The following is a 27,847-nucleotide window of genomic DNA, read 5'->3' on the forward strand; positions in this document are numbered from 1 at the left end:
GGGCAGCCTGGTCTGGTATTAAATGGGGAGGTTGGTGGCCCTGCCTGTGGTGGGGGGGTTGGAGATTCATGATCCTTGAGGTCCCTTCCACCCCTGGCATTCTGAGTGATTCTGTGTACCAAGTTCTTCAGGGAAAGCAGGGCAGAGGCAGGGCCAGCCTTCCTCTGCACAAAGTGCTGGGGAAGCCTCATTTCTTCTGTAATAGGGGAGTAGTGGAAACCACCTCTGGGCCAAAGGATGAAGAAGGATCATAGAATTATTGAAGATGGAAAAGACCACTGAGGTTATCCAGTCCAAACACCAACCCACTCTCATTGTGTCTGCTAACCGTGTCCCTCAGAAATGAGAAAAGACTGTATGGCAACCCAGGACAAACACAGAGGGACACATTGGCAGCACCACGTGGGACCGGCCCTGGCAGCACGAGCTTGGCAGCACGGCTGGAGGAAAGGTGTGCCCAGGCAAGCCCCGGAGCTGCTAAGACCCCGGGAAGCGATACTTGGCTTTGAGCACCCGATCCTGGGTGTTCCACAAGGAAGGAGCTCGCCGAGCGGCCGCGGAGCCGGGCGCACAGCTCGCTGCCCGCAGATCCGAGCCGGGAACGCCACCTGGCGGGAGCGGGGCTCGAACCCGCGATCGACAAACCTCCTCGCACCGCCCTCCCCCTCCTCAACCTCGCGGTGCGTTCACAAAAGGCTCCGGGCACTTCCTGTCGCGGCGTGGCGGGACCGGAAGTGGTGCTGCCCGGGCCCGTGTGCTGCTTGCACCGTCCCGGTGGCCGCGGAGCTGGAGCGGGTGAGGGCGGGAGGGGTCCGAGAAGCGGGGCTAAGCGGGACTTCCGCGGCTCTCCGCGACCCCGGCAGCCCGCTGCGCCCTCAGCCGGCGCGGGGATGGTGTGCGTGCGTCTCGGGGGAGGTGGGGTGCGAGGGCCCGCTGTTGGGCCTAAGGGGCGGGAGGCGGCTGTGTGTGGGGGTACGTGTGAGTGTAGTGTGTGTGTGGGTACGTGTGCATAGGCGTGCGTGTGCGTGCACTTGGGTCTGTGTGTGTGTATGTGATGTTTGCACGTGCATGTATCTATATGAGCGTGTCTGTGTGTTCCGTATGTGTGTGTAGGTGTGTGTGCATGCACTTAGGTCTGTGTGTGTGTATAAATGTGTGTATATATGTGTGTGCATATGCTTAAATGTGTGTATGTATATGTTTGCATGTCTGTGTACCTATATGAGGGTGTGCGTATCTGTATATGTGTACTTGTGTCGTGCAGCTCAGTACATATATGCACATGTGTGTTTTTCAGTGGATGTGCCACCACCAGGAGCTGCGCAGTGACTCCAGCTCTTTGCTCTCCCCCTCCCTGGAGCTGGACAGGACGGTGGCGGGCAAAGGCAGCAGGCAGGCAGCGAGATGGCAACGGGTGCAGATGTGCGGGACATCCTGGAGCTGGGGGGTGTGGAGTCTGAGAACACGGGCACCATCAACAAGAAGGATATCATCAACTCAGATAAGGTGAACTGCCACAGCCAAACGGCTGCTGCTTTGTTTCCTGGGTTCTGATGGATCTACTGTGTGGTCTCTGGGGTGGATATTTGAGAAAAGATGGAATAAAGCACGTTCCTGTCATAGCGTGTTTATGTTCAGATTCCTGTGGTGTACCTAGACATGCCTGCAGGGCTCTGTTCCTGGGTTCCTGTAGTTCTTAGTTACTGGTGCTGTAGCATTTGGGGCAATATTTAAGCTGTAGCTGTGCAGAGAGTGTTCTTGTGAGCTAGGCTTGGGCTCAGGATGTTTTCGACTGTCTCCAAAATTCTCTTGTGGGGGGAAGAGAAAAAGGTGTTTAGCATCTAGTGCCCAAACATATGTAAGTAATACAAAGCAGCTCTGCTTGAGAAGACAGAGACATTGTCTGACCTGTTTAAATGATAAATACTCTCAAACTGAACAAGCAGGCTGCATGTGGGTGAGCTGTGTGCCTCGTCTTTGGGACAGCTGGGAAGTGTTGCCTGTGGGAATGTGGGCAAGCTGGGAAATAGTTAAGAAAGTATGCTGCATTCTCTGTGGTAATATTCTATTGGGTGCCGTTGCCTTTTGTGTTTTAAATTCAGGCAAGATCTTACTGTTCTGTGCTTTGCAAGGTGTTGGGAAGATCAATTCACAGCTAATAATGGGATGTGGAGGTGCTTGGAAAATGGTGCAGGGGATATGAAATCCCCAGGGATCTGTCTGTAGCAGAGATGGCCTCATTTGAAGTAAAGCCTGTGTACTGGATGAAAAGAACAGCCACAACAAAATGAAAAACGCCCCCATCTCCCTTCCTTACTGTCTTTGCTTGCATCCACTGGAATGTTTGGCTCTGAAGTGATTCTGTGACTGCCTGGCTGGGAATAGAGCACATAGTTTATAATTGGGCTAATGGAAAACTAATTACTCTCCCTAATTAGAAGGTTGAAGTGTTACAATCCCCAATTATCAGTTGTTATGGTAAAGTGTGTCCAGCAAGCAGTTCACTGATTGGATTCAGCCTGTGATGTTGTGCTGCTGAATGCACAGAGTTGTGAGTTCTTTGGTTGAGATGCACTTGTTTTTTGGCTAGCAGAGAGTGGAAGGAGTACTGAGAATATCTGTCTCCTTTGGAGTGGAAGAGAAAATGGGGTTCTTGTCAAATTTGGCTGTCTAATGGAAAGAGAGAGGAAAGGGAAGGAAAGTGGGAGGTTTTGGAAGGAGTGGTGGAGACTGTGTGCAGCTGGGAGTGAAGCATTTGGAATTTCTACACAGTACAAAAATGAAATCATTCCAAAGGCATAATCCATTATCACAGAGAGAGATAAGCATCAGTAATAACCGTGCAGCACTTGCTCAGGAAATAGTTCTGTTCTCAACTAGAAAAGATTCAGATTGATGTCTTTAAATAACAGGAGAACGATGAAGTACTTTCCAGTCCATTAGTGACTGAGGATGCTTTAGAAAAATTACTGGGCATAAAAAACATTTAAATCAACAGGACCAGGTAATTTGTTCTCAGGTCCTAAAAGAGCTGGCTGGGGTGATCTCTGACTTGCTGACATTAACTTTTAATAAATCTGGAAACGCTGGGGGAATTTTGGAAGCCAGTATTCAAATAGGTCACATGGTGACCCGTGGGGAACTGCCCTGGCTGGCCTTACATTGCTCCTATGCAAAGTGATTGACAAGCACAGAGAAAGATATTTGATTAGGAGTAAAAATGTACTAATATAATGATCATGTGTAATGAAGTTGTATGGAAAGGAGCTGTAGTTCAAGATAATAGCTTTTTTTTTTTTTAAAATGGGATTTTGAATTTTCTTATTAGAATTGACTGTTCAATACAATTGTGTTATGGAGTTATGGAGTTACTATTTAAGAGAGGTAGTGCTGTGGTAAGCACTATTAGAAGTAGTGACATGGTAAGTAGTTAGAAAGACCAAATGTTTCGGACTACTCAGTAAACTTGGCTCACTCAAAGTGTACCTTGATAATGCAGTAGTTAATGTTACTTCTTCATAAAATTGTGTAGGTAGTAGAAGATGGATTATGTCTTAGAAACCATCAGCTCTGACAAGCTTTTTAAGGGCTAGATTGATTTGTCTGTCCTGAATTCTCAACATGAGGATAGTACGTGGGGAAAAAACAAAAAGCCAGCAGAAGCTTTACTGTGCGAATATGACACTTGAGACAGGAGTGAGGGTTTACTTGTACAAGTGATTCTTCTGTTAGTTTTGATGTGGGGCTGCTGTAAGGTCAGCAGATCAAAGTGTTTTCAGAAGCAGGTGTCTGAGCAGCAGTGAGTGCTATCACTGAAAGCAGGCGTGCTTTGTTGTCAGTGTCTTCCACAGGAACTGGCAGTTTTCTGGAGAAACTCAAGGTGTCTACAAACAGATAGAAATGAAGAACGTATCAGAGCTCCAGCTCTTGTAGCTTTATATGTTCCTTTGGGGATTTTGCCATGTCTGAAACTAAAATTCAAATATTTTGTTTCAGAAAAAATCCAAGAAATCTTCAGAGACGTTGACGTTTAAGAGGCCAGAAGGAATGCACAGAGAAGTTTATGCACTCCTCTACTCTGACAAAAAGTAAGAGCTTGAGTTCATCTGTACAGGTTGCAGCCTGGGCTTTTGGTGGCAGGGCAGAAGCTGCATGCGTCTGCAGTCTTGCCTTCCGGAGTCATTGCCCATTGTGCTTGGCCCACTTGCATGCCCCTCTCTTGGACTTCTGTGGACAGTGCCTTGCCTCTTTTCTAAATTTGAGGGGTTTGCTTTGTGTATGGAGTGAGTTAGATTCATGTGCAGTAGGCCAGTGCAACCAATGCAGTGCTATTACCTCTCTTTATCTAATGCTCTTCTTTTGTGGCTGGGAATAGCACCTGCTTTTACTTTTGCAAAGAGAGTACTGCTGCATCCTGTATTTGGCTTGCTCTGGGTTGTGCTCTTGCCTCAGAGGGTTCTTGCATGGTTTGCTTTCCAGGTGATTGTGTTCACAATTATCCATGCAGTGCATTCTGTTCTCTGATGCATGCAACTTTCAGCTTATGCAATGAGAATTATTTCTCTGACAGTATGTAATCATCTCCTCATCCTTTTTACCTTAGAAGTTGTGAGCTGTGCTTTAGCTTACGTCAGCCCTAGAGTTGGCTTAGAGCAATTTAGGGTTAGGTGCTGCTGTATGACCAGCACTGAAGCATCATGGAAGAGCTGAGCATATTAGCATTGCAGTTTGGGAAGCGCAAATCCTGGAATAAAATTGAAATTCAGGTTTTCCCACCCTAGATATTGTGGGAAATCCCACTGTGAGTCTGAGCTCTGGCTTGTCCTGGGCTTCTTCCTGCTTCTCTTCAGCTGGTGCTTGTCTCCACCACAGGGATGCACCTCCACTGCTGCCAAGTGATACAACTCAGGGTTATCGAACGGTCAAAGCAAAGCTGGGGTCGAAGAAAGTCCGACCTTGGAAGTGGATGCCTTTCACCAACCCAGCAAGAAAAGATGGAGCTATGTTCTACCACTGGAGGAGAGCAGCAGAGGAGGGAAAGGACTACCCGTTCGCCAGGTTCAATAAAGTAAGTGGGGTCAATTTCAAACAGAAGTGAATAAATAGCAGCTGCAAACTATCCTTTCATCAGCCGTTTGAGTATCCAGACAGGAAGCTGGTTCTTTCAATGTCTGGAGGCTGAAATAGACTTGACAGTTGCATTTTAAATTGCAGCATGACTGCATGCAGCCTTGTAACCTCAGACTATGAAGTCTCCAAATCCTCCAAGCTGAGTGGGCTCAGTATGTGGTCAGAGCTTGCCAGAGTATTTCTGTGTTTCGGGGGTGCAGTTGCCAATTTGGTAAGGAGTCACTGCACCGTCTAATTAGCTTCTTAACCGATGTCCTCTCCCTGATTACAGGCTGTGGGTAGTAAAATGCTCTATTCTGAGTGAGGCATTGAAGTCATAAGTCTTGTTATCTTGCCCAGTATGAAAAAATTCACTTGTAGCTTCTTGGCCAAAACGCTGGCTTGCAGCCTTTTGGCCAGATTCCAACACAGATACTGAATTATATCGCATTCCTCTGAAATTGCTCCTGTGGTATCAGTGCAGTGCAGTACCCTGTTCTTTGCATCTTATATTAAATTATCACAACGTGTTGTTATAATCTCCTGCTGTCTTTTGTCCCAGATGTATCTGCTTTGAGTGGTTAGTGCTTTCATGTGCGTACAGAAAGGAAGCTGCAGCAAGATTTATATTTCAAAGTCAGGACCTCAAAAGTTAGGATGGAGGAGACTTAGTATGCCTCCATTATGTCATTTAACCCCCTTTATGATGCAAACCTCAAGGAGGAAGGAAAAAAAAAAAAAAAGCATGTGATCCCATGATTCTGCAGAAGCTCTGCTTGTATGTAACTGTATACAACATTTCAAGTTTGCAACCCGTGGAGCATCAGCACTAACAAAGCCTGGCATCCTGCAGAGTTAAGCAGTTGGTTGACCTTGTATGTTAGAAGGCTCAGACTCTGACTGATGCTTTCTCTTTTGTTGGGACGCTGGTAAGAGCCTCCTGTGGTATCTCTTCTCTGATGTCTAGGGTGGAAGTCTGAAACAGGACTCACTTAGTCAAGGCACCTACCTAGCTGTCTGCATGAAACTTTGGCAGTGCAATTATCTCCAAGACTCTACCTCTCTAACAGTTTTTGGCTGAGTTCAGACAAGTTTATCACAGGGGACCACGCTTGGGTGTTGTAATTATATGATTCTTGTTTCCTTAACTTTATCACGTACTGTGAATTGACAGCCAGAAGAGTCTTCAGCAAGGCTGCAACCTACAGATTAGTGGTACAGACCTCTGCCATCTGTGTGCACCCACACAACCATGTAATATTAGGGGCAAATTTATTTGTTTTTCCCTACTGTTCTCCTGGATCCTTCTTGCATACGTGATACCTCTGTCTGTGTCTCTCACCCCTGTTAATGAGCCCACATTCTTGTGCAGACTGTCCTGTTGGTCACTCAAACTCTTTAACTCCATTCCTGCACTACTGCTCAGTTGCTTTGCCTTTTCTCTGTGCTTCCAGTTTCCCCTATGATCCATTGTGAAATGAGAACATAAAAGCAGCTTCGCTGGTGTCAGAGCAAAGGCTTGAAAGGCTTGTCTTAGCCAAAATTCTCTTTCTGACTACTGTTCATAAAGGTTTGGAGAAAGAATAGGAGAAGGGGGCAAATTCAGCGCGTGTGTTGGTAGCTTCTGCTGGTGTTTCACTTGGGGATTTCTTAACTTGGAACTTGTTTTTAACAGTGGGTGCATTCAGGGCAGAAATCTGCTTTGTGAACGTTGTACAGCAGTGAGTTCTGCAGGTTCATTTTGTGTAGTGCAAAGAGGTGCTTCTGTGTTGTTCATAACTGTTATCTGTGGATTTCATTTGATGCCTTTGAGCTCTCGAGTTACAAGACAGTAAACTGTCCTTGCTGCATACACTGTTTTCCATGCTTTGACTTGCATCTGCCCTCTGTGCTCAAACATCCTCTCTTTAGAAATGGGTGGACTGTGAGTGCATGTTGCTGTTCTGGAGGTACGGGGGGTTTGTTTCTTTTTTTCTAGTCATTATTACTGTTCAGTTTGTCTTTTCACTGCTGCTTAGCATTGTGCTGGTGTTTTCACAGAACTGTCTCATGGCTCCAGGATCTTTCCTGAGCAGTTGCAGCTAATTTAAAGCCCATCATTGTGTGAGTTTGTAGTGTGAAATGTGTAGGACTGAGAGGGGTTTTCTGGGCCATTGAACCCTTGTCTCTTTCAGGCCCTGCACCATCCAGTCCCTTTCATAAACTGATCAAGTTCCATTTGCTGGATTTCCCTGCCCCTGTGCTTGCTTGGGAAGCTGTTCCAATTACTGTCTGCTCTGGTTCTCATTTCCAGGTTGAATTCTCCATGTTAAATGGGCAATTTTTTTTTTTTCTTGTGAGCCAGTTTCTTTGTCTATATCAGTTGTTTTTCTTTTTTCTTTTTTTTTTTTCCCCCATCCTGTGAGTATTCTTTGCATTCTGTCCAGCATCCTTGAAGCCTGCAGTCAGATCTCTTTCAGGCTTCCTCTACTAGGCTCCTTTCTCATCCAGTCTGAGGAGAGAGCACAAGCTCCCCACCCCATTACTCATCCTTGTTGCTCCTCTCTTTACTTGTTCCCATCTCTGTTCATCTTTTCTGAGCATTGGTCAGTTGAGTTGTAGTTGGTATTCCAGACAAGGTCTTGTTATGCAACTGAAGCCCTTTCAGTTTCTGCTGGAAATCCTCTTGGAGACTCTTGTTTGCATCTTCATGGCTGTATTGCATTTGAGCTGGTGGTCATCTGATGTTCAGGCTTCCCATCTCATGTGAGCTTGTCCTCTTACAGAAGACTTGCTTCCAGCACTGCAGTGCTTAACTGTGTTCCTTGTGCTCAGAAGTCTCTTCCCATTTCTGCTGATCCAGCTTCGAGTTGTTTTACTGCAAATGCAAATTCTGAGTTGCGTGCCCACAAGGTGCTAAAACCTTAAGTGACTTATACAGGCAACCAAAGTAACTCTCATAAGTTATCTCTTTGAAGGAGTCCCCACTGTGTAGACTGTCATAACTGGGGAAGCCTGTGAGCCACTGAGAGAGAGGCTGAGGAGGTGTCTGAGGACTGCTCTTTGTCTCCTTCCCTTCTATGACCAGGGATCTGCCACCTTCCCTGCTATCTGCTGCACAGGGCTGTGCTCTTTTCATGTATGTATGATACTCTTAAAAAAGAAAATTTTTCTGAAGAAGTATATAGGACATCCTTATGGTGTCTAGTAGGATGGCTTTTCTTTTGATAGAAGTAGTGCTTGAAGGCTGAGGTGTGTGCAGTGTGTCTCCAAGAGATATTCTACACCTTTATGCTTCCGTGCCTAAGTGCTGGAAGAAAGGCAGGAGAGATCTAAAGAGGCTGTGTGGAGTTGATGAGGATGAGTTTTCTGCTGTAGGACTCAGGAGGGCATGGAGGTTTTGAAGCGTGTGTGCTGCTTACATGCATGTGATGTTTTCTTGTTTCTCTTGCAAGACCTCATCAGGCAGAGCAAAGTTCCACTGCAGGAGTGGTAAGGGAGGGAGTGACTTTAAATATTTTTGTTGTTCCTTTAGTAATCTAAGGGAGCACTATGTGACACTTATGTTCTGGATAGAGCCTCTGCAGAGCAATTTTAAGCAGGAAAATGTGGTGTGGGTTTGACCTTTTAGGCACCTGGGATGGAGTGCTGTTTGTAGCTCTGCTGAGGAAAAGGGTAGATGAGGAAGGAAAGGCAGAGTTGTTTGCCAGGCTTACAGGTCTCAGTTGTACTGCTCTGGTCTTTCAGATCTTCGTATTTGGTGTGGATTGTGCTCTGAAAGAAGTGGGTTGTGTATCAAAGCAGGAAGTGTACTGAGGAATAGGACCCTTTCTTGTCTACCCTGTTGCTCCCAGGCAGCAGGCATGTCCCAGCTCAATTAGAATCAACTGTCAGAGCAGCTGATGCTAAAGTATTGGTGCTGCTGTGCGAGAGGAAGGGAGGGAAGCTGGCCCAGCCTTGATTTCACTCTCACATTTACGTGGCAGTTTTGCAACCTATTTTCGGGATGTGGGCTGGTGACTCTGCCTACGTGAAGTAGGTTTCAGCCTACCAGGCAGTAGTCGTGTTTGTGGTGCTGAGATCCCGTGTTGCTCCTTGTGAATTCCTCTGCCTACTTTACACTTTCTATCAGGGCGCATTGCTCAGGATTCTCGCAGTGCCTCCCTGATCCTCCATCCTTCCCGTCAGCCTGCTGCTCTTGCTCTCGGCTCCAGAATTTCAGCTGCTATCAGCTGGCTATGTGAGAAAGGTGGTGTTGTAAGAGAGCTGCCATGTTTTTCTTTTCCCTGCTTAGACAGTGCAGGTACCTGTCTACTCAGAGCAGGAGTACCAGATGTATCTCCATGACGATGCGTGGACCAAAGCAGAGACAGACCACCTCTTCGACTTGGCTCGGCGTTTTGACTTGCGCTTCGTGGTGATTCATGACCGCTATGATCACCAGCAGTTTAAGGTGAGTCCCAAGGGCCAAGGTGTTGCTGGCAGCTTGTTGTTACAGCACATGTAGGGCTTGCTGCGCTGCAAAGAGCAAATTACCCTTTATATCAACTTAATTAGGGGAAAATAATGAATTATTGGCAGCAGGGAATATTGAATTTCCAGCACAGGGCATCGCTGCTTGTTTTGTTTGTAATTAAATCCGCTGTGACTTGTGCTCATTCCCTGTTGCATTTTATTAGAAAGTTAGGTTTGTCCCTGCCAGAAGAACGACTCATTCCCTGAAGATGAGGCAGTTGGGGAGTTTGTTTAACTGAGCAGGATAGGTGTTCTCTGTTGTTGTATCAGCCCTGGGAGAAGAATCTTCTCATGTTCCCTTGGAAGACTGGGATTTTTTTCTTGTGCTACTTCTGACTTGAGGTTTGACCTGGGTGCAGGCTTCTGTCATCTCTTTGGAGAAGTAATGACCATCAGTGGTCTGAAGATGCAGTCCTGGTGGCGTGGTCCTAAATCTCTTGTAACCTGTTGGTGACTTGGCAGTGATGTGATTCCCACAGAAAGCTTTCAAGAGCTGGAGGCTTTTGTTGCCTTCTGACATGCTTGGGTGAAGAGCATGTGACAAAGTGAAATAACAAGAGTCTGCCCAGTTGGGCAGCCCAAATACCCTTAGTGCTTGTGATAGATCATGGTTTAGGTTCCATGTAATGTTGGGCAATGAACTGTTGCAGCTGATGCCTTCTTGGCTATGGCCGCTGCTATGACAGCAGCTCAGAGGAGGCCTCTGGTGTGTTTGTCAGTTTCCTGGTAAGCCTCATCCCAGGTGTTCTCTTACACCCCACCTGACATCCTTCAGCTACTGTGTCCTTATCTGGTTACTGTGCAATGTTTTGCTTAGTTCTTTCATAATTCAGTCCTCTTTTGATGTCTTCCTCAGAAAAGATCTGTGGAAGACCTGAAGGAACGGTATTACCACATTTGTGCCAAGCTGGCTAATATTCGTGCAGCTCCAGGCACAGACCTGAAAATCCCAGTTTTTGATGCTGGCCATGAGAGGAGGAGGAAGGAACAACTGGAAAGGCTGTACAATAGAACACCAGAACAGGTAATGGAGAAGAGAGTATTGCTGCCCCCAAAATTTTTATGCCAGGCTTACATCAGTGGGTGGGTAAAATAGGCCAAAAATAGGGAAAGGGAAAAAAAGACTGAACAAGAAAACAGCAACACCTGAGTATTGCTTTTCTGGGGAGGGGATTTATCATTTTTAAAGGATACAAAGGGACAATAACTGAGGAGTCTTACTCTACAGGTGAGAGAGCTGGATAAGCAGAGTTATGTCCTCTGGTAACTGCTAGTACCTTCATTGTGACGCTTAACTGTTTCAGTCCTCTGAATAGAAGGAGTTCTCAGATCAGTGTCCTTAGATATCAGAAGCATGTATGAAAAAACTTCTTTATTTTGAGTGTTATGGAGCACTGAAACAAGCTCCTCAAAGAGGTTGTGGAGTCTGTTACCTGGTGTAGGGAACCTGCTTTGGCAGGGGGGTTGGACTTGATGATCTCTAGAGGTCCCTTCCAACCCGTACAATTCTGTGATTCTGTGATTCTGTTTCTCTGGAGATATTCAAAACCCACCTGAGTGCTTTCCTGTGTAATCTACTCTTGGGAATGTGCTTTAGCAGGGGGTTGGACTAGTCTCCAGAGGTCCCTTCCAACCCCTACTGTTCTGTGATATTTCATAATATCTGAATTCGTTCTGGCTCCCGTAGGCTCACGGTGAGCATATACCATCTACAGGTCTAACAAAGATCCTGAGTCCCAGCAGGGAGAGAATTATTTCCTTTGGAGTATAAATCTTGATCAAAGGCTATAAGTTGGCACGCTTAGTTTTCCTCTCTGTTGAAGTGGCATAATGGTTTTGGGATTTAGAGATTAAGGAGCTGTGTGTTCCCCAAAGTTTGGGAAACTCCTTTTCTGTTAGGTGCTCAATCTAGCGATAAGTTTATGTGTGTAATGACTCTGCTTGTCTTTCCCACATGTATTGGTGTGCTCATATTAGATGTAATGTATGTCTGGGGGGAGTCAGCTTTTCATAGCACTGCATTTGCAGCTATAGCATATTTGAGCTTTTTTAACCTTTCTGTCTGTGCTCGTTCTCCTTTCTGAAGGAGAGACTAATCTCTCATGATTGCTGCTGAAGGGTGGATGGTGAATGTTGCCACACAGTACCTGCTGGGTTGTAAACTGTCTTACTGTGCTCTGCAGAGCGTAATGTGCTCTGTAAATCCGAGCCCTCTGCTTAGGCAGAGGAACTTAAAGTCAGCTGATCCAGAGCATGGTTGTTATCAGTAGATGGCCCCCTTGCCTTGCTAGGCCTCCTCTACTGCTCTGATCGCCTTTCTGTGCTCTGGTCTGCAGGTGGCAGAAGAGGAATATCTCATTCAGGAGCTCCGCAAAATTGAAACCAGAAAGAAGGAGAGAGAGAAGAGAACACAAGATCTGCAGAAACTCATCACAGCTGCTGACACCACCACTGAACAGAGACGCGCTGAACGCAAGGCTCCCAAGAAGAAGCTGCCGCAGAAGAAAGAGACAGAGAAGCCTGTAAACGTTTATCTTTTTTCTTCCTTCTTTGTGATCTGGCTGGGTAACGTGTGTTTGCTTCAGCAATTCTGCCGGGATCAGGCTTTCAGCATTTTAGGGGAGAGTGGCTGATGGCTGCTGCATTCTGGCAGATATTCTTTGGATGAATTTTGGAAGTCAGCCGTTTGCGGAGAACTGTAGTATGCTCTCTGTCTCCCATTTGAAAAGTGCTGGTTTAAATAATGTTTTCCTTTCCCTACCTGAGAAACAGGATGAAATGGTGTCAGCCAACCATTCATGCCTCATGGCAGAGAGAAAAACATCTGTCTCTGCTCTCCTAAGGGTGTTCTGCTTCTGCTGTGCAGAGTTGTCACACAGACCCATTATCTGTCACCTGCCTTCTTTTCCTGGTCCGGGTTTTTCATCCCCTCCATGCTCCTGGTTCTCAGGAACATTTTCTCAAGCTGATTCCATGTCACTCTCCTGAGCCTCAGCTGTGATCAGAGCAGTCTTGCTGAGATGCTGTGTCCGTGGAGAGAGACATGGACACACTGGAAAGAGTCCAACAGAGAGCCGCCAAGGTGATAAATGGAGCAGAGCATCTCTGCTATGAGGAGAGGCTGAGGAAGCTGGTACTGTTCAGCTGGGAAGAAAGGAGGCTTGGGACAGGAGGAAAGATGGTGGATCTTGTCAATGTCCATAGATACCTGTAGGGAAGGTGCACAGAAGGCAAAGCCAGGCTGTTATCAGTTGTGCCCAGTGCTAAGATGAGGTAATGGGCACAAACTGCAACACAGGAGGTTCTGCATAACATCAGGAAACACTTCTTTACTGTGTGGGTGATAAGAGTGCTAGAACAAGTTGTCCAAAATGTTGTGAAGTCTCCCTGCTTCAAAAGCTGTCTGTACATGGGCCTGAACAACCTGCTCTGGGTGTCTCTGCTTAATCAATGACCTCCAGAGGTCCCTTCCTGCCATTCTGTGATACTCCTGCATTATGGGAGCTATTGTGTCTCGTTTCTTTCTGAGCCAAGCTAAAGTCTAAGAAGCCCGGAACACAGATTTTGATTCACATTTGATGTTACCTTAATCTCATTTTCTGGAAAGAGGGCAGCGTGAGCTGAACTAAAACCAGCACCTTTGATAGGAAGGGGGGGCTGTTACATCTCAGGTATTTCCATCTAATCACTAGTAACTCTTGTCCATCCACACTGTGATCAGGGAACACTTGTCATCATCCCCCAGAAGGTTCTGTGCAGGGAGGGGAGAGAAGAAGTGAATGCTAGAGAGTCATTGCCCAGTGAAGCGTGCCTAATAGCCACCACTACCTTAAAACTTTTCCCCAGCACCCAAGCCAACATAATGAGTACAGCAGTGCTGGGGACATTGTGCAGTGAATTCCCTTGAGGGCTGATCTGTTAAAGCTTACCCACTTGTCTTCCTCTGAATAAAGTAGCTCATCATTAGTGGTAATGACAAAAAGGTGATGGTGGAGAATAGGACTGGAAGGATGCTGTGGATGCCAAGATGAGGGAATCTAGCACTAACTGCACGTGGGGCTGGAGCCTGTCTGCAGTCATGTGCTGGATAGGCACACCGAGGTGGGCAGAGAAGCAGTTTCTGTTGTTGCACTAGCATCATTTCAACCATGACAGAGTCCATTAGGAGTCAATTACCAACCATAGCCGGGAAACGGTGAGAAAAAAATTGCATTTTAACTAAGAATTTGAATCGGGAGCTGCATCAGCATCATTTCAACAAAGGAAAATCATTTACCAAAGAGTCAATTGAGGTTGAAGCGTTTACAGCGTGTACAGGCACGCGAGGCAAAAGAACTCATTTAATTGCTCGTGTTCTGAGTGCAGTCAGAGTTGTCTCAGCCAAGCCAACAGTGCTGATTTACCTTCAGTGCTTGTGTCAGGGTGTTCAGCAACACACTGGGGAGCAGAGTTTGGGGCATCTGAAAGCTAGCCTTCATCCACAGGAATCAGAGAGTACTGGTTTTTGGTCTCAGCCTTCTTTCTCCCTAATAATGCAGGGAGAGAGGCTGCAACCTGCTGAATCTCAAAGTGATTCCCTAAAAGTGGGTAGTTAGAGATAACTTTTTCCATCATGGGCACATTTAGAAAATTCTTCCTGGGGCCTCTGATGGCTGGGGTGACCAGAGATAACAAAAATTTGAATGCCTGGCCATGCAGAGTGATTTGCAAGGTGTTATCTCCAAACGAAGACATACAGGTAGCTGATACAGCAGTGGGAGTCAGTGGCAGGGAACTTGAAGAATTGAGTCACTGTCCTTCAGCATCTTTTGATGGTGGGGTGGCCCTCATTTGTGTCAGCCCTATGTGGAATGAACAAAGAGCAAGCTGCAGAGCCTCTTGCACAGAAATGATGGAGCAGCAAGGCGAATGCTGTCTCCAAAGAAATTGGGAGATTTGAGATAACTGTTCCTTTTGGAATAATATGATTGAGCGTGCATTTTGCAGTGACTGTGGCTATTGTTAGATTCAATCATGAGTATCACTGACCCATCCAGGGGGCCCTGTACTATTCTATGCAAAGGGCTCTGCTGACAGCCTGGTTTAATCACTTAAAAATATGCTCACCTGTGCTCAGCAGTGCAGATGTTTATGGGATTACATTTATTTTTTCCATTTTGCTTAAATGCAGCCGTGTGCTGTGCTGTCAAGCAGCTGTGTTAGAAGTTTACTTTCTCGTATTACTATGCTTAAAATTTGAAGTGGGGAAAAGAGAGAACTGTCTAATTAAAGGACAAATGTAAAAATGTGTATGAACAGCAGGCTTCCCTGGAGGGGTGCCGTCCTTATGATCTGCACATCCTCGTTAGTGGGTTCGTATCTGTGCAGATCAGAAGTTTCTCAGCTCTTACATCAGAGAACTTGCAGATTTGGGAAGTCTTGGGCAATTTTGATCAGTGAAACGGGCCAGGTTAGACAGGGATAATAGTGTGCAAATATGCACGTGGTGGTACCACCATTTAGGGTGAGGGTTTATGCTCATTAGATGGGGATAAGGCTTTGTGGAGAGCAGTGATTTTAAAACAAACTAACAAAGTGCTTGAGCTCTGCAGAGGTACCTTTAGCTCCAGTATTTTTCCCTGCGAGTTTGTGTTTGGGATTTTCCTCTTCCCCCAGCTCTGACATGTGGCCACGGCAGGTGGTTCTGTCATAGGAAACAGCGTTTCCCCTTCAGATAGTGTCTCTATCAAATGTTGTGTTTTTGTTTCCTCCATCAACACATCCTGTTTCGATCTCTTTCAGGCCGTTCCTGAGACTGCTGGCATCAAGTTTCCTGACTTCAAATCTGCAGGTGTCACGCTGCGAAGCCAGAGGGTAGGCTGTTGTTCTGGTCCCGTGGGACCTCTGTTAATATCTTTCAGTCTGCCTGTTCTCCTTTTATAGCTAAAGAAAGTCAAGATCTTGCCTCTAAAATAAGAAAGGAATGCCACAAATGTGGAGACTCAGAAACTAGGAATGCTGGCTCTGTGGAAGCCAGCACATTGCCTTGCAGGGGCACCTGAGCTTGCTCGTGTTTGTGACTGGTGTGTCCACTCGGCTGTTGGACACACGTGGCAGACACAAATGGAGCTGTCTGATCCAAACAGCTTGCAGCTAAGTGTCACAGGCCACGTAGAGCACCTGTGTTAGTAGGTGAGAAGGTGCACTTAAGGACTGGATCTTCAGGTTATGGCTTGTAAAGAGAGAGGTACATAAATGCATCCAATTTTTAGCTGTTTTATTCCCAGTATGTTGCTTTGGAAAATACGTGTGGGAAAAGCACCTTTGTTCATCCTGTCATTCAGATATCTCTGAGAAAAGAACTTCCTTGCTGTTTAATCTGCAAAATTTGAGATCTGTCTCTTAGTGACACGTTTTGGGATACAAAGTCAGGTAGAGCTGCCTGGCTGGCTGAATGTTTTCAGAGGGGTTTTGATAGCAAAATCCTGTTTGCCCAGGACAAATTTGGTTTCCTTTTCTAACCAAATAAAAAAAATCCTTAGTTGCATTATTGCAGCAAAGGTGGTGAATGAGGTTTCTTGCCCTTCCCCCCCACTTTCTAGATCACTTTAAAGAATACTTTATGGGATGCTGCTTTTGTGTCAGAATAGTTTCAGATCTTGTTGGGAATACCCTGGGGCTGCTAATAAGAACACGTTGGGGATGATGCTGCTTTAACTTGCTGGTGTATTGTGCACGTTAAAGGTGGCATGCCTGTGCAAAGCCAGGGCTGGGGGGGAGACCCCTTAGTGCAGAAGTGCTACCACCTGCAGGTTACTTGTTGAAAAGGGGCTGCAGCCTTGAGGAAGAAGGAAAAAAAAAAAAAAACACAACAAAATAAAGCCAAACCTCTGCCAAAAAAAAAACAAACCCAACCCAAACCAAACCAAAAAAAAGCACCAACAAAAAATCCAACAACTTATGGGCCATACTGCAGTGTGTGTGCTGAGATTTATGGAAGCATGGCAGATGTGTTCTCCAGCACTAAGATAAATAGAGTAATTTATGGAGATTGATTTAGATTTTGAAAACTAGTAAGTGATGGTTGATCTTTCTTATTTTTTTTTTTTCCCCTGAAAGGGAAACTGAGCAATAACCTGTCAGTGATGGAACCATCTGGCAAAGCCAGCAGCCTTTTTGTGTGCCAAACAATGCAGTTCAGATCCCATCCATTGTGAAAATAGGTGCCACTGGCTTTTTCCTGTTCTCTTTAGTGCTTGGAAAATGCAGTGGTAAGCTGAGGCATGGTAGTCTGCTTCAGCAACTTTCAGCCTACAGTATCCAGTCTCCTGAGATGATCTGAAGCAGCTTCATATGCTCTGCTTACAATTTTTGAGGTAAATGCTGGTATTATAAGTACCAATCGTTTGCAAATTTTAACAGATTGCAAATCACTGGTTTAGATGGAAAAATAGCACTTTGCTGCTTGGAAACATGGATCTTCCCTCCAAGCCAGCAAAATGAATTCATTTGTAGTCTTTAGTCAGTTGCCTGGGTTCTTTATTTAATTCTTCCTCCTGATAGGTTGACTTCCTTCACATATGGATGATGGGGAGAACTGATTGCATAAGGTCAGTACCTTGTGAGCTGGTGAGAGGTGCTGGAGAGCTGAGTGGTGTAAAGTAAAGCTGACAATCCATGCTAATCCAAATACTTCAGCTGTGGGATTTTCATGACAAACCCACTCCACACCAGCAGTGTTGGATTGGTAAGAGTTGGGAGCAGGCTAGGGCTAGCAGGGGAAGTGGTGTTCAGGGCTGGAAAGCTGTACTCTGGCAACATTCAGTGCGAGGTCTTTTGCTCTGAGCACACTGGAAAATGATTCCTGAAGGCTTGTGATATCCTGCAGTTCTTTTGCCTGAAGTCTTAAGGGGTTCCTTATCTAACTGCTTCTGTTGTCGTCTCTATTTTGTACTTTGCCATCATGCTTTACACCTTTGTGATTAGGTGCAGCTGGATTTTGCACTGAGAACGGGGGCTCAACTTCTGTCACGTGTCAGAAATGTATCGTACCATCCCAAGGCTAATGGCACTTACTCTTTGATTAGAGAGATTCTTTTATTTCCTGAAGATTTACAATTAGTCTGATAACTTGAGTTAAAATTAATATATAGAAGTGTGTCCTTGAAGAAGGAAGCGGTCTGTATTCAACTTAATTTGTTCCTAGTAGTTTTAATGACGGCAGCTCAGGCTCTTAAAATTCCCCCTGTTGTTAAAGCTTACAAATATCTTATGCACAGGCTGAATTTGAAGACTTTTTTCTTTCCCCCTAGGATTAATGGTCACTTACAGCCATTATTCTTCATAACTGAAAGTTTCTCCTTCAGCAGACGCTGAAGTGTAATCTTCTCCAGTGAGTTTGACAAGCTGCCTTCTATCACAATGGCTTCAGTCTCCTATTGTTCTCCATAGGGCTGTGGCCACGGGCAAAGAAGGCCACAGCCCCCGTGCCCTTGCTCTGCATGGGATTTCCCTTCTGCCTCCTGACAGCACAGATCGTGAGTTTCTCTAATGGCAGTGGGAAGCTGGGCATTATGAAAAGCTTCATCTTAATTCAAGTCAGCATATTGCCTTGGTGCACTGAGAACAGGAGGTGGTAGCAGATGTTTGGGAAGGGAGTAAAGCCTTTCATGAGTTCCTTGAAAAGGAATTTTACACCTTTGCCTTTGGTGTTAGTAAAGCTGTTATGAAAATAACACCAGGAATGTATTATTAATTCTAAGTGTTACTTCTAGAAAGCTTCCTGTTATACCAGCTCTGCTCAGTTGGGAGGGCAGATAGCCAAAGAGCCAGAGGAAATGAGAGATGAGTAGGGAATTTGTATGGGGAATGGAGAGGAAGAGACTGAAGGGAAGGCAGGGAGCCACAAGGAAGGCTTTGCTGAGGGCCTGCCTTAAGGGAGGGAAAATGAGAGCTGTTAGTCTTGAATCTTTTCCAGGATGCAGCCAAACCAACAGTGAATGCATGTCTGTGATCTGTGCCATGCATTGCTTCTGCAGGGCAGAGCTGGGCTTGTTTTGAGTTCACCACTGTTTCTGTGCCATGTCATGTTCAGCTGAACTTCAGCCTCATGTTCGGTTTAACCTTAGGCTTCGTTTTGTTCAGGGCCTACTTTGGCATACTTCATTTCTCCTTGGAGTTTTACCTTGAGTTGCTCGTTTTCTTTCTCAGCTTTGTCTGCAAATTTTAAGTTCTGGTTAGCTAGTGCTGCTGAATGGCAAGGGTGGTGCTTTTATGAAGGAAGGTGATGGATGCAAAAGGGTGGACATTTGTCCCTGTTCCTGTGTGTTTCTGGTATTGATCTGTGTCCTTGCTCTATTGTCACGGCTTCGGAAACAAAGGAACTGTAGGAAAATCTATTGAGTGATGTCTCATGTGGTAACAAAACAGAACTTGAGGGTGAAAAGGAGTTTGTGGAGATCTCAGCCCACAGGAAGGACTGCAGCTTGGTCATTCAGAGCTGGCCATCTTCTCAGGAAGGGCTTTCAAACAGCAGGGCAGCCCCTTCTGCTAACCAGCATCCTGCAGACAAATTGCCCCTCTAAACAATTAATAAAAGTAGAAGAAGGCAAATTTCAAGTGCAGCTTTAGTACCCATTGATTCAAATATTCACACTCAACAGCTTTTAAATATTTACTAGCCAGCTGAGCATTTTGTTTTTAGCACTGATTAATGAGTAAGAATTTACTGTGGTTGTAGGGGGAATGTGTGTGTGATTTCTTCTCCATCTTTTTTTTTTTTCTTTTCTTGGAGTATGAACTGAGTGCTTACTGCAGCACTGAGATGAATGATACTTGAGGGGAAGATGGGGCTGTGTGTGTGTTTATCCTCCCTATTTGGTCTGCCTCGCAATTAAATGGCCAAGCACAGTGCCTGTTTGCTCTGTAGCAGAGGCTGTTGGCTCTGTTCCTTGCCTGTCATTAATGCAAACCCAGACCTCATCGGCTGTGGCCGTGTGAAACATCTGTCTGTCCTGTGATCAATACTGTCCCTTCAGAGGCTTAGCTTTGGAAGCAGTTCCATAAAATATCAGTTTATTTGGATTTGATAAATTTAATTACTTGCAGCAATTAATAATTTATTTGTTTTGTATTGATTGCAGTCTGAGGCATCTCGGTAGGATTGTCTGGTGGCGGTCAGCACGTTCTTGTTAGGTGGGAAAGTATATGTTTCCAGGTCTGAACTTCCCATGTATCAGTTAGCAGAATTGTACTTGTTGCTTCTGCTAGCAGTTTTTCAGTAGTGAAGTTGTAAATTTTGCACTCTGCAAGAGAGTGGGAGAGAGCAATGTCCATGGGGAGCCTGCCAGAGGCACGAGGGGAGGATGGCATCCTCATTTCTGTGAGTAAATGTTATGAACAAATGGTGCAGGCTGGATCAAACTCAGGTTGTGGCATTACCGTGGACATGTTGCATTACGTGCCCTTTAATTAGGGCTAAGTGAGTGCTGCTGTGGTTCCTAATTAAATGCACGTCTGTAAAGACTCGAATAGGATGAAAATGTGGGGGTGTTTATTTTTTAAGAGAGCAATAGGAGGATGCAACATCTTGAATGAACTGGTGAAGGTGAATCCAACACGTTTCCAACGCTGACGTTATTAACTAACCTGCAGGGCAATGGATGCTAAATTGCTGGAAGAAAAATGCATCCCTCGCCGTTTTCATCGAGCTCTGTGCTGTGCAAGAGTGTTGGGCCAGAGCCTTCCTATAGTCTCAGGTGGGAAGAGAGCACTCTGGTGCAGTGATGGGGTTTCTAGAATAAGAGGAGGTGTAGTCCTCCAGCGTGTGAAGCCAGGTTCATCTACCAGGAGGACTGAAGTAGAGGGTTTGTACTTATGCACAATTGATTTGGGAATTTGTGAGGTGTGTCTGACTTCTGTCTGAAAACAAAGCCTGAAGTAAGCACTTACAAAAGTTAATGTGGACATGTTTTCCTAAAGTATTGTTTTATTTAGCATTGTGCCTCACTGATGGGGTGAGTTGATGGTCCCACGCCTACCCAAAGGGGTCACTGTGTTTAATGTTACACTGCACCATAGGGATGGCACAGCACTATGATATATATTTTCTTAATTATCATCTTTCCTAAATCTCAGTCTGGCAGAGCAGCAGGCACTGTTGTAAGACACGGGTTCTGTGGCTGTAAGCTGGGACAGAGGAAGGTGTGTGCATTCATTGAGGCAGAGAAAATCTATGTAATTTCAAACTTTTCCAACTTTTGCATATAGCCCTTGTAATTACCCACCCACTTCTCATTGTACCGCTTTAGTTCTGAGCAATTAAGTCCTTTACATTGCCAGAAATGTGCACATTCATACTTCAAACTGAGTTTCTCTGTTGGGGTCTTTTAAGTTCCAGAGCTCTGAAGCTAAAATACGTAGTATGGTTCTTTCCTTCCTTGAGTCTTAAAACCGTGCAAAAGTGGAGGCTCTGTGTTCCTGCAGAGTAGAGCCATGCAGCAGGGAACAGGTTGACCTTCTTTCCCCATCTGCAGCCAGAAAATGCAGACAGCATTATTCATCTGAAACTTCAGCACTCCGTCTTCCTGGAAACCCACGGTACAACTCGGTACTCTAAAGGCATCCATGAAGAAAGTGCCTAATGAGAAAGTTTTCTTGGAATGCTGCTGAAATCCACAAAGAAGGTGGTTTTCAATGTCAGCGAGCTGTATTATAATGCTGAACAACGGACCTGGTGCGTAAAACCACAGTTTTATAGGTGCAGAGACACAGGTCAGAAGTGTGGAGTTCTTGGCATTAACGGTTTTAGGACGTTTTGTTGGGGGTTGGGGAAGGATGACTTCGAAGAAGAGACTGTCTTGAATTAAAATGGAGTGCAGCACCAGGGAGGGCAAAATGTCATGTGAGATGTCCAAATAACCACTGGTCAATCGTTTAAAACTCTTGGCTTTTGGTGAGAGACCAAAACAAAAAGTTTGATCATCAGCACAGGATTTTCGGGGGTGCCAAAAATGGAGCATTGACAAGAGCAGGACATCTGAGGTGGTGATAGAAATACAAGCACAAGTGGCATTTAGCTGGATCCGTTCCTGTAGGTTCTGCAGGCCTGCCCCATTCCCAGCACAGACCCCCGTGCTCATTGCTACCTGCCAGCTGGTGATGCTGCAGGACACAACAGGGCGTTGTGTTGCAGGCTCTGCAATTACACAGCCATCATTACTCTTCCAAAATAAACTCAAATACATTTATGACCGTGCTTAAAAGTATTATCATAAATCATGGAAATTGAGTGGCACGCGGAAACAAATGAAACGAGTCCGTTTGGGGGGGTTGTATCTTCAGTTATTTCTTATCATGTTTGTTCGTTTAATGAGTTTTGCCGATGTGCAATTAATTTGCAGTAGGTCTCCTGGTCATTAGTGTGAATTAGCAAGGTTTTGTTGGCGGGATGTCTCAAGCATTAAATAAAGGCATGGAAAATCCTGTATCATTTGGAAGCTCTGCGCAGTTTCCCTGGAGCAGCAAGGCTTTGCCTCTGTGCAGGGAGGCTCTGGGGCCCCGTGCTGTTGGTCCACGCAATTTTCTGTGACTCTTTATTTATTTTTCTCCTGATACATGTGGTTCATGTGTTTAGTGCGGGTTGTTTATAGCAAGGACAGAGGATTGCAGTCCTTAAATCAAAAGCGACGTTGGTGTAATTATAAGCGCGGGCTGGTGCTGCGAACAGGGCTGTAGGGAGAAGCTGTCAAAGGAGTGGAGCATCCAAAATATAGTAACCTCAAAAATCCCAGCTAATCAGTTTTCTGACTAGAGCAATCTGTTTCCCAGGTATTATTATTATACGGGGACTTTAAAGATAATAAATAACAGTAATAGTCTAGTGTAAGGAAGGAAAGAAAAGGGCAAATGCCATTCACCTTGGAAGCTGTGGTTGCTTGCTGGAGTTCTCTGAGGAATTTCCCTTAGCCTCTGCAGAGGGCTTAGTTCACAACAGTGCCAAGAGCATCCCGGGAGCTGTGGGGTAAGTGCTGAGGTTGCCCTGGATGTTGCTTTTTGGTAATGCAGAGAGAGGGCCTTCAGACAGCACCCATCCCAGCGTGCTCATCAGTAGCCAGGGAGCTGTGCTGTGACCTCGTTCCTCAGAGCACTCCAGCACATCTCTGGTCAGCTGAAGGCATCAGAACAAAGAAGACCTGCTGAAGTAAGCTTGGGCCTCTCTGAGCCATACAGGACATGAAGACTTCTCTCCTGCAACAAGGCAGCCCAGCTAACGGACCCTGGCTAACAGATTATCAGCAGCATTTGAGTAATAGACTGCTCATTTAGTTTTAATACATTTTGCATAGAGAGCAATCAGCCTTCATCAGTCTTAGAGATGAATTGGCTTAGCCAGCTAAATTCTAAAGATATTAGTCTGACAGCAGCCACATAAATCATAACATTTTCTTAATGATGGTAAAATTAAAATATACTCTTGCTTTGAGAAACCAATGAAGCCTTCTTCTTCACAGGACAGATCCTCCTGCCTGAATTGAAAGGAAGTTTAATTGATACATTTTTAAACTAAACAAACAGCCCCACTGCTCTTCAGTATCTCTGGCGTTCCATTATTTGTAGTGAAATCGACTTGTGCTGTCTGTGCCTGCCCCATCCTCTGGTCTTTGGGAGCACCAGTAAGGGCCTTGGCTTGGTGTTTGTTGACCAGACTCCATTGGACAGCAGCAGGTCACACAGTACTTGAAGGTTTTGCCAGAGTAGTCGTTTGTGTTGCTAATAGTTCCTTGAGCTGGTGAAAGCCTCCTCAGGGAAAAGCTTGTGCTCTTCCTCGACACAGCAAACCACAACTGCTGTCTGTCTGCCTAGCCAGGCGTGAACTTTTCTGATTTCTTGTCCTCTGTTGCTGCAGTTGACTTGAAGTCCAGAGTGCTTTTGTCACTGGTGCTTGACCAAAGGGTATCCTGTCTCTAGCTAGGAAGATGTTGTCCTCAACACCGTGATGTAGGTGTTGAGGGCAAGAGTGAAGACACTCTCAGGGCTCTGAAAATCGTGCTGTGTGTCTGGATCTCTTTGATAGTCTTGTGATGCTGGGCTTTCTGTTAATGGCTTGTGCCCTAGAAGTCAGGGATAGCACAAGCAGAGCTGCACTGCTTGTCTTAAAAGTTTTGGGTGGTTCCTTATGAGGCAGAACAGTTCACTGGACCAAAGTCTCTTGCTCTCAGGATCATTTTACGGTGCTCCAGTCTGGCCCAGACACTGAGCCCAGGACTCTCAGGGTATAAAAATGGGACAGGGTGCCCTCTGATCCTTGGCTGCAGGGGTGGATGGAAAAGCTGGGGCTGTGGAGGTGCAGTAGGACATACCCAGCGATAGCTGGATGGCCAGTACGGTGTTTGGCACTGTGAGTCGCCTTTGTCCTGCTCTGTCTTTGAGCATTGTGGAGGAAAGAATGTTCTTCCAATTGTTAGCGGATGCAGCGCGGGGCTTGGAGCCCTGTTGTCCCTGCCATATTGTGCCAGCTGCGTTTGTGCAGCTTGTCATCTAATAAACGCTTGGTCTGAGCAGCTCGCACTCCTGCTAGAGCCCAAATGAATGCAGAGGAAGGACCCTGCTAAGTGTATGCATTCTTCCTCTCCTGGCCAGCTCCAATTCCCTTTCATAGCTCACATCTGATGCTGCCTCTCTCACCTAGCCCCTTAGCTCCGATGTAAATGTGCGTTCACACTTCCGCCAGTCAAGTAACTGTGCTCTCTCTGTCTCTCCCCTTTGTTATAAAGCCCGCTCTGTAAATGAATCCCACAGGTCTGGGGCTCAGCAGGTAAAAGGAGAAGTGAGTCTGTTAGCGCATGAGTCTAATCAGGCCGGCTAAAGCGAATAAAGTAGGGCAGCATTGCACATTAGCCGCTGTGTAAATGAGCCCTTTGATGGGCTGGGCACCGCAGGAGAGGGTTTGAAGCCAAGAAGAACTTTTGTTGTTAATTCAGTGACACATGGAAACTGTAAAACAGCGTGTCTTGCACACACACGAGAGAGAAAATAAAAGCCTTCGCGACCGGGCTTTTCAATACCTGCCCTCGGACCTAGTCTGAAAACTTTCAGCCCCTGTCTCCTTCTCTTACCACTTGATTTTCCTTTCTTTCCCTTTCTTTTTTTGTTCCCCCTGCACTATAAAAAGAAAAGCTCTGTTGCCTTTTGAACTAGACGGCTGTGAGTGAGGGCTATCTCTGAGCTGTGTGGCTCTGTTACCTTTGTGTTCCAGATGAAACTGCCGAGCTCGGTGGGACAGAAGAAGATTAAAGCCCTGGAGCAGATGCTGATGGAACTCGGAGTAGGTGAGTAAAGGGGGCACGCGAGAGAGAAAGAGACACACAGAGCTAGCCTTTGTTCTTGAGATGGGCTATTTTTTCCCCTAGTAATACAGCCAGTTTCTTGAATAACAGTATGTGAATGGTTTTTAAAATATTTTATGTGTTTAAAAAAAAAAAAAAGAGAAAGAGGGTAAAAGCCAGAACAAGATGCACAGGGCTTTTTTTTTTTTTTTTTTTTTTTTTTTTTTTTTTTTCCTCCCAGTAGAAAAATGTTTTAAAAGACCCTTTGTTTCTCTCTTGTTTGGGTCTTTTTAACTATCAAGAGAGGCAGCGCAGTATTAGGAAGGCAAATCTCAGCCTTGCAGGGAGAGGTACTTCTGAGTGCGTTAGTGACCATGGCACACACATTGTTCAGGGCTGCCCTGTCTCGCTTTCAAGCTTCGTTTCCTCTTAATTTACTGCTCGTGGTGGCAAGTCCAAAATGCGTCTGGGACTTTTCATCCCCCCTTTATAGGCAGCGTGCTGTGTGAAAATCTGGAGCATCTCTGCTGAAAGGCGAGTAAACACACAGCCCTCACTCCTGAACTCTAGTGTCTCAGCAGCAGAAAGAAGGGTTCACTTGCCATGGACGGTGCCCGCACGTAGCTGGAGGGGAAGCAGTGCAGCCGCTGCCCTCCATGCAGCAGGGACAGGGCCTGCAGGGCCGTCAGGTCCCGGCATGCGGTGCCCTTTGGTTGGATTCCTGATGGCTCCTTTTCCCCCCGCTGGGTCGGGGGGAATGAAAAATAAAAATCCTTATTGGTGATTTACAAAAGCTTACTTACTGAGCCTGCTCCCAGCCCTGACTTCTTTGAACTTTTGTTAGTTTTTTTTTGGGCCAATGGGTCCCTGGCTTGATACGTTGCCTCAGAGACTGTGTGCGGTTTTGAAAGCCTCCTGCAACTGGTAAAAGCAGCTCAACCCGGCTGATTTCACTTTTCTGCTTTAGAACTGAAGGAGTCACTGGGTTTGTTTGTTTGTTTTCTTTTTTTTCCTTTTTTTTTTTTTCCCTTTTAGGAACAGTCCAGGGAAAAAATAGGTATATCTTCTGAATGACATTAAAGGAGAGATAGATGGAAGGAGATTAATTGCGGTATATAAGCATTGAGTAGAATGGTAGGATTGAGGCTGAGAGTGCCAGCTGAGCCTTGGGGAAGGATCTGAGTGCCTCTTTGAGCTCACTTTCCATGAGGGCAAGGATGGGGTTTCTGCCCTCCCACTCCCGCTTTACAAAGTCTATGCATTTCAAGGGCTTTCTGGAGCTTCAGCCATGCTGTGCCTTGGAGTACAGAAAAACACCTGGGCTTTGTGTGGGTGAGCACAGTGCTAGCAGGGAGGGGTCTGTGGCCAAACAGCAGGCCACATGCTGCAACAGGGCAAATATGCAGAGCCTCATCCTTTTCCAGAACACATAGCTGGGCCTAGCAGTCTTGATATGACGAGCTGTGTGTGTGACTGGCTGCAGCAGGATGCGTGGTGTAGAGCAGTGGAGGTCTGCCATTGGAACTGGACCTCTGTAGGGATCTTCAGACACAGGGTTGTAGCTCTGGGTGTTCAACAGGGCTCCTTTCTCTCCCTAGATCTCAACCCTATGCCCACGGAGGAGATCGTGCAGATGTTCAACGAGCTGCGGAGCGACCTGGTACTGCTGTATGAGCTGAAGCAAGCCTTTGCCAACTGTGAATACGAGCTTCAGATGTTACGGCATCGCTACGAGGCCTTGGCCAAAGCTGGTAGTATCGGCCCCCTCAGCGTGGAAGGCAGCCATCCAGATGGCCAGACAGGGCTCGGCATCGAGGAGGGCAAGGGAGATGCCAAGGACCAGATCATTGACGTAGTAGGAGCACCACTGACCCCCAACTCGGTGAGAAGGAAGGTTGTGGGGGCAGAACAGGGAGCACTCAGGTCTCCGACGCAGATGCCGTGACAAGCACTGGGATGCTGCCCTGCTCTCCCTCCAGGCGTGCGCGTCCAAGGGAGCACAGCACGCCTTTTCCCCCAAGTCCCAGTGCTCTCTGGGCTCGTCTCCTGTGCTGGACAGTGTTCTTGGTGCTATAGGTGGGGTCAGCAGGTCTTTCTTCATCCTGCATGCAGGCAGATGGCTTGATGTGGGTGCCATCATGGACCAAAGCAGTGAAGCTTTGCCTGATGAGAGCTTGCACCAGGGCAGCGGCAGTGATGCCAGCACAGCTGCAGGCCTGAGGCATTTTCCTCCAAGCCACATAAGGGCTGCTCAGCAGAGGGAAGCAAGCGGGAAAAGCAGTCTTGATATGATGAGCCACGACCTGCCCAAGTCCCTGGAGTCGAGTGGTATCCTGCCTGGGGCAGAAGGCTTGGGAAGGAGAGAGGTATTTGAAGAGCTGGGCAGTGTTTCCATACTCTGCTTCCAGCGCTGAGGAAGAAAAGCCAGACCTCGGAGTTCTAGAAGCCACTGAAGCTTCGCCACGAGCCCTGCAACAGCACCCTGTGCGTGTCCATCTGCAGGTTGTACATCAGCAGCCCTCTCCTCCCTAACTCTACGAGGGCAAGTTGCCCAGCCCCTCACCCTCAGCCCTGAGGCAGCGGTGTGCTTAGAGGTCAGGCAAGGCTGCTTTCCCCTCTGTGCGCTCCCCTGGAACAGCTGAGCTGAACTGTCTGACAAACAGCTGCCTGTCTCCACGCAGTGGCATCCCTGACGCCTCAGATATACTGCCCCCGGTAGCGTCACAGACCTTTATTTTCTAAAATGTATAATGTATTATTGCAGGATATTCAGAACACCTTATCTGTCAACAGCAGAGGTGACGCATTAATCTGGACTTGAGTAATGTCCTATTCAGTTGTGACAACATGGAGTCATAAGGAAGCGTTCCACCGAGACAGGTTCATGTTCGCAAAGAAGTCTTTTGCATCTTTCTTTCACTGCATTCAATCTCACCCTT

The 27,847-nt window shown here is 46.3% G+C and overlaps 1 protein-coding gene across 1 annotated transcript; it reads left to right on the forward strand.

Moving 5' to 3' along the window:
- Positions 1-723: 723 nt before the first annotated feature.
- DMAP1 (DNA methyltransferase 1 associated protein 1) lies at positions 724-27,803 on the forward strand. Its single transcript, XM_042820034.1, has 10 exons — positions 724-795; positions 1,298-1,506; positions 3,997-4,088; positions 4,873-5,068; positions 9,383-9,541; positions 10,460-10,627; positions 11,940-12,125; positions 15,385-15,456; positions 24,839-24,911; positions 26,507-27,803. The coding sequence occupies exons 2-10, from the start codon at positions 1,405-1,407 to the stop codon at positions 26,851-26,853; spliced, it is 1,395 nt and encodes a 464-aa protein (XP_042675968.1). The 5' UTR covers positions 724-795; positions 1,298-1,404; the 3' UTR covers positions 26,854-27,803.
- Positions 27,804-27,847: the final 44 nt, after the last annotated feature.

This window comes from Centrocercus urophasianus, unplaced genomic scaffold (assembly GCF_019232065.1).
Source record: "Centrocercus urophasianus isolate 14NV4802_14NV808 unplaced genomic scaffold, USGS_Curo_1.0 seq_18, whole genome shotgun sequence".
In the NCBI taxonomy this organism is placed as follows: Eukaryota; Metazoa; Chordata; class Aves; order Galliformes; family Phasianidae; genus Centrocercus; species Centrocercus urophasianus.

Excerpts from the sequence above, each read along its gene's own strand:
- DMAP1 (XM_042820034.1), top strand. The coding sequence starts at position 1,405 with ATGGCAACGGGTGCAGATGTGCGGGACATCCTGGAGCTGGGGGGTGTG. Across the intron at positions 4,089-4,872 it reads CTCCTCTACTCTGACAAAAA|GGATGCACCTCCACTGCTGC; the intron begins GTAAGAGCTTGA and ends TCTCCACCACAG. Across the intron at positions 9,542-10,459 it reads ATGATCACCAGCAGTTTAAG|AAAAGATCTGTGGAAGACCT; the intron begins GTGAGTCCCAAG and ends TGTCTTCCTCAG.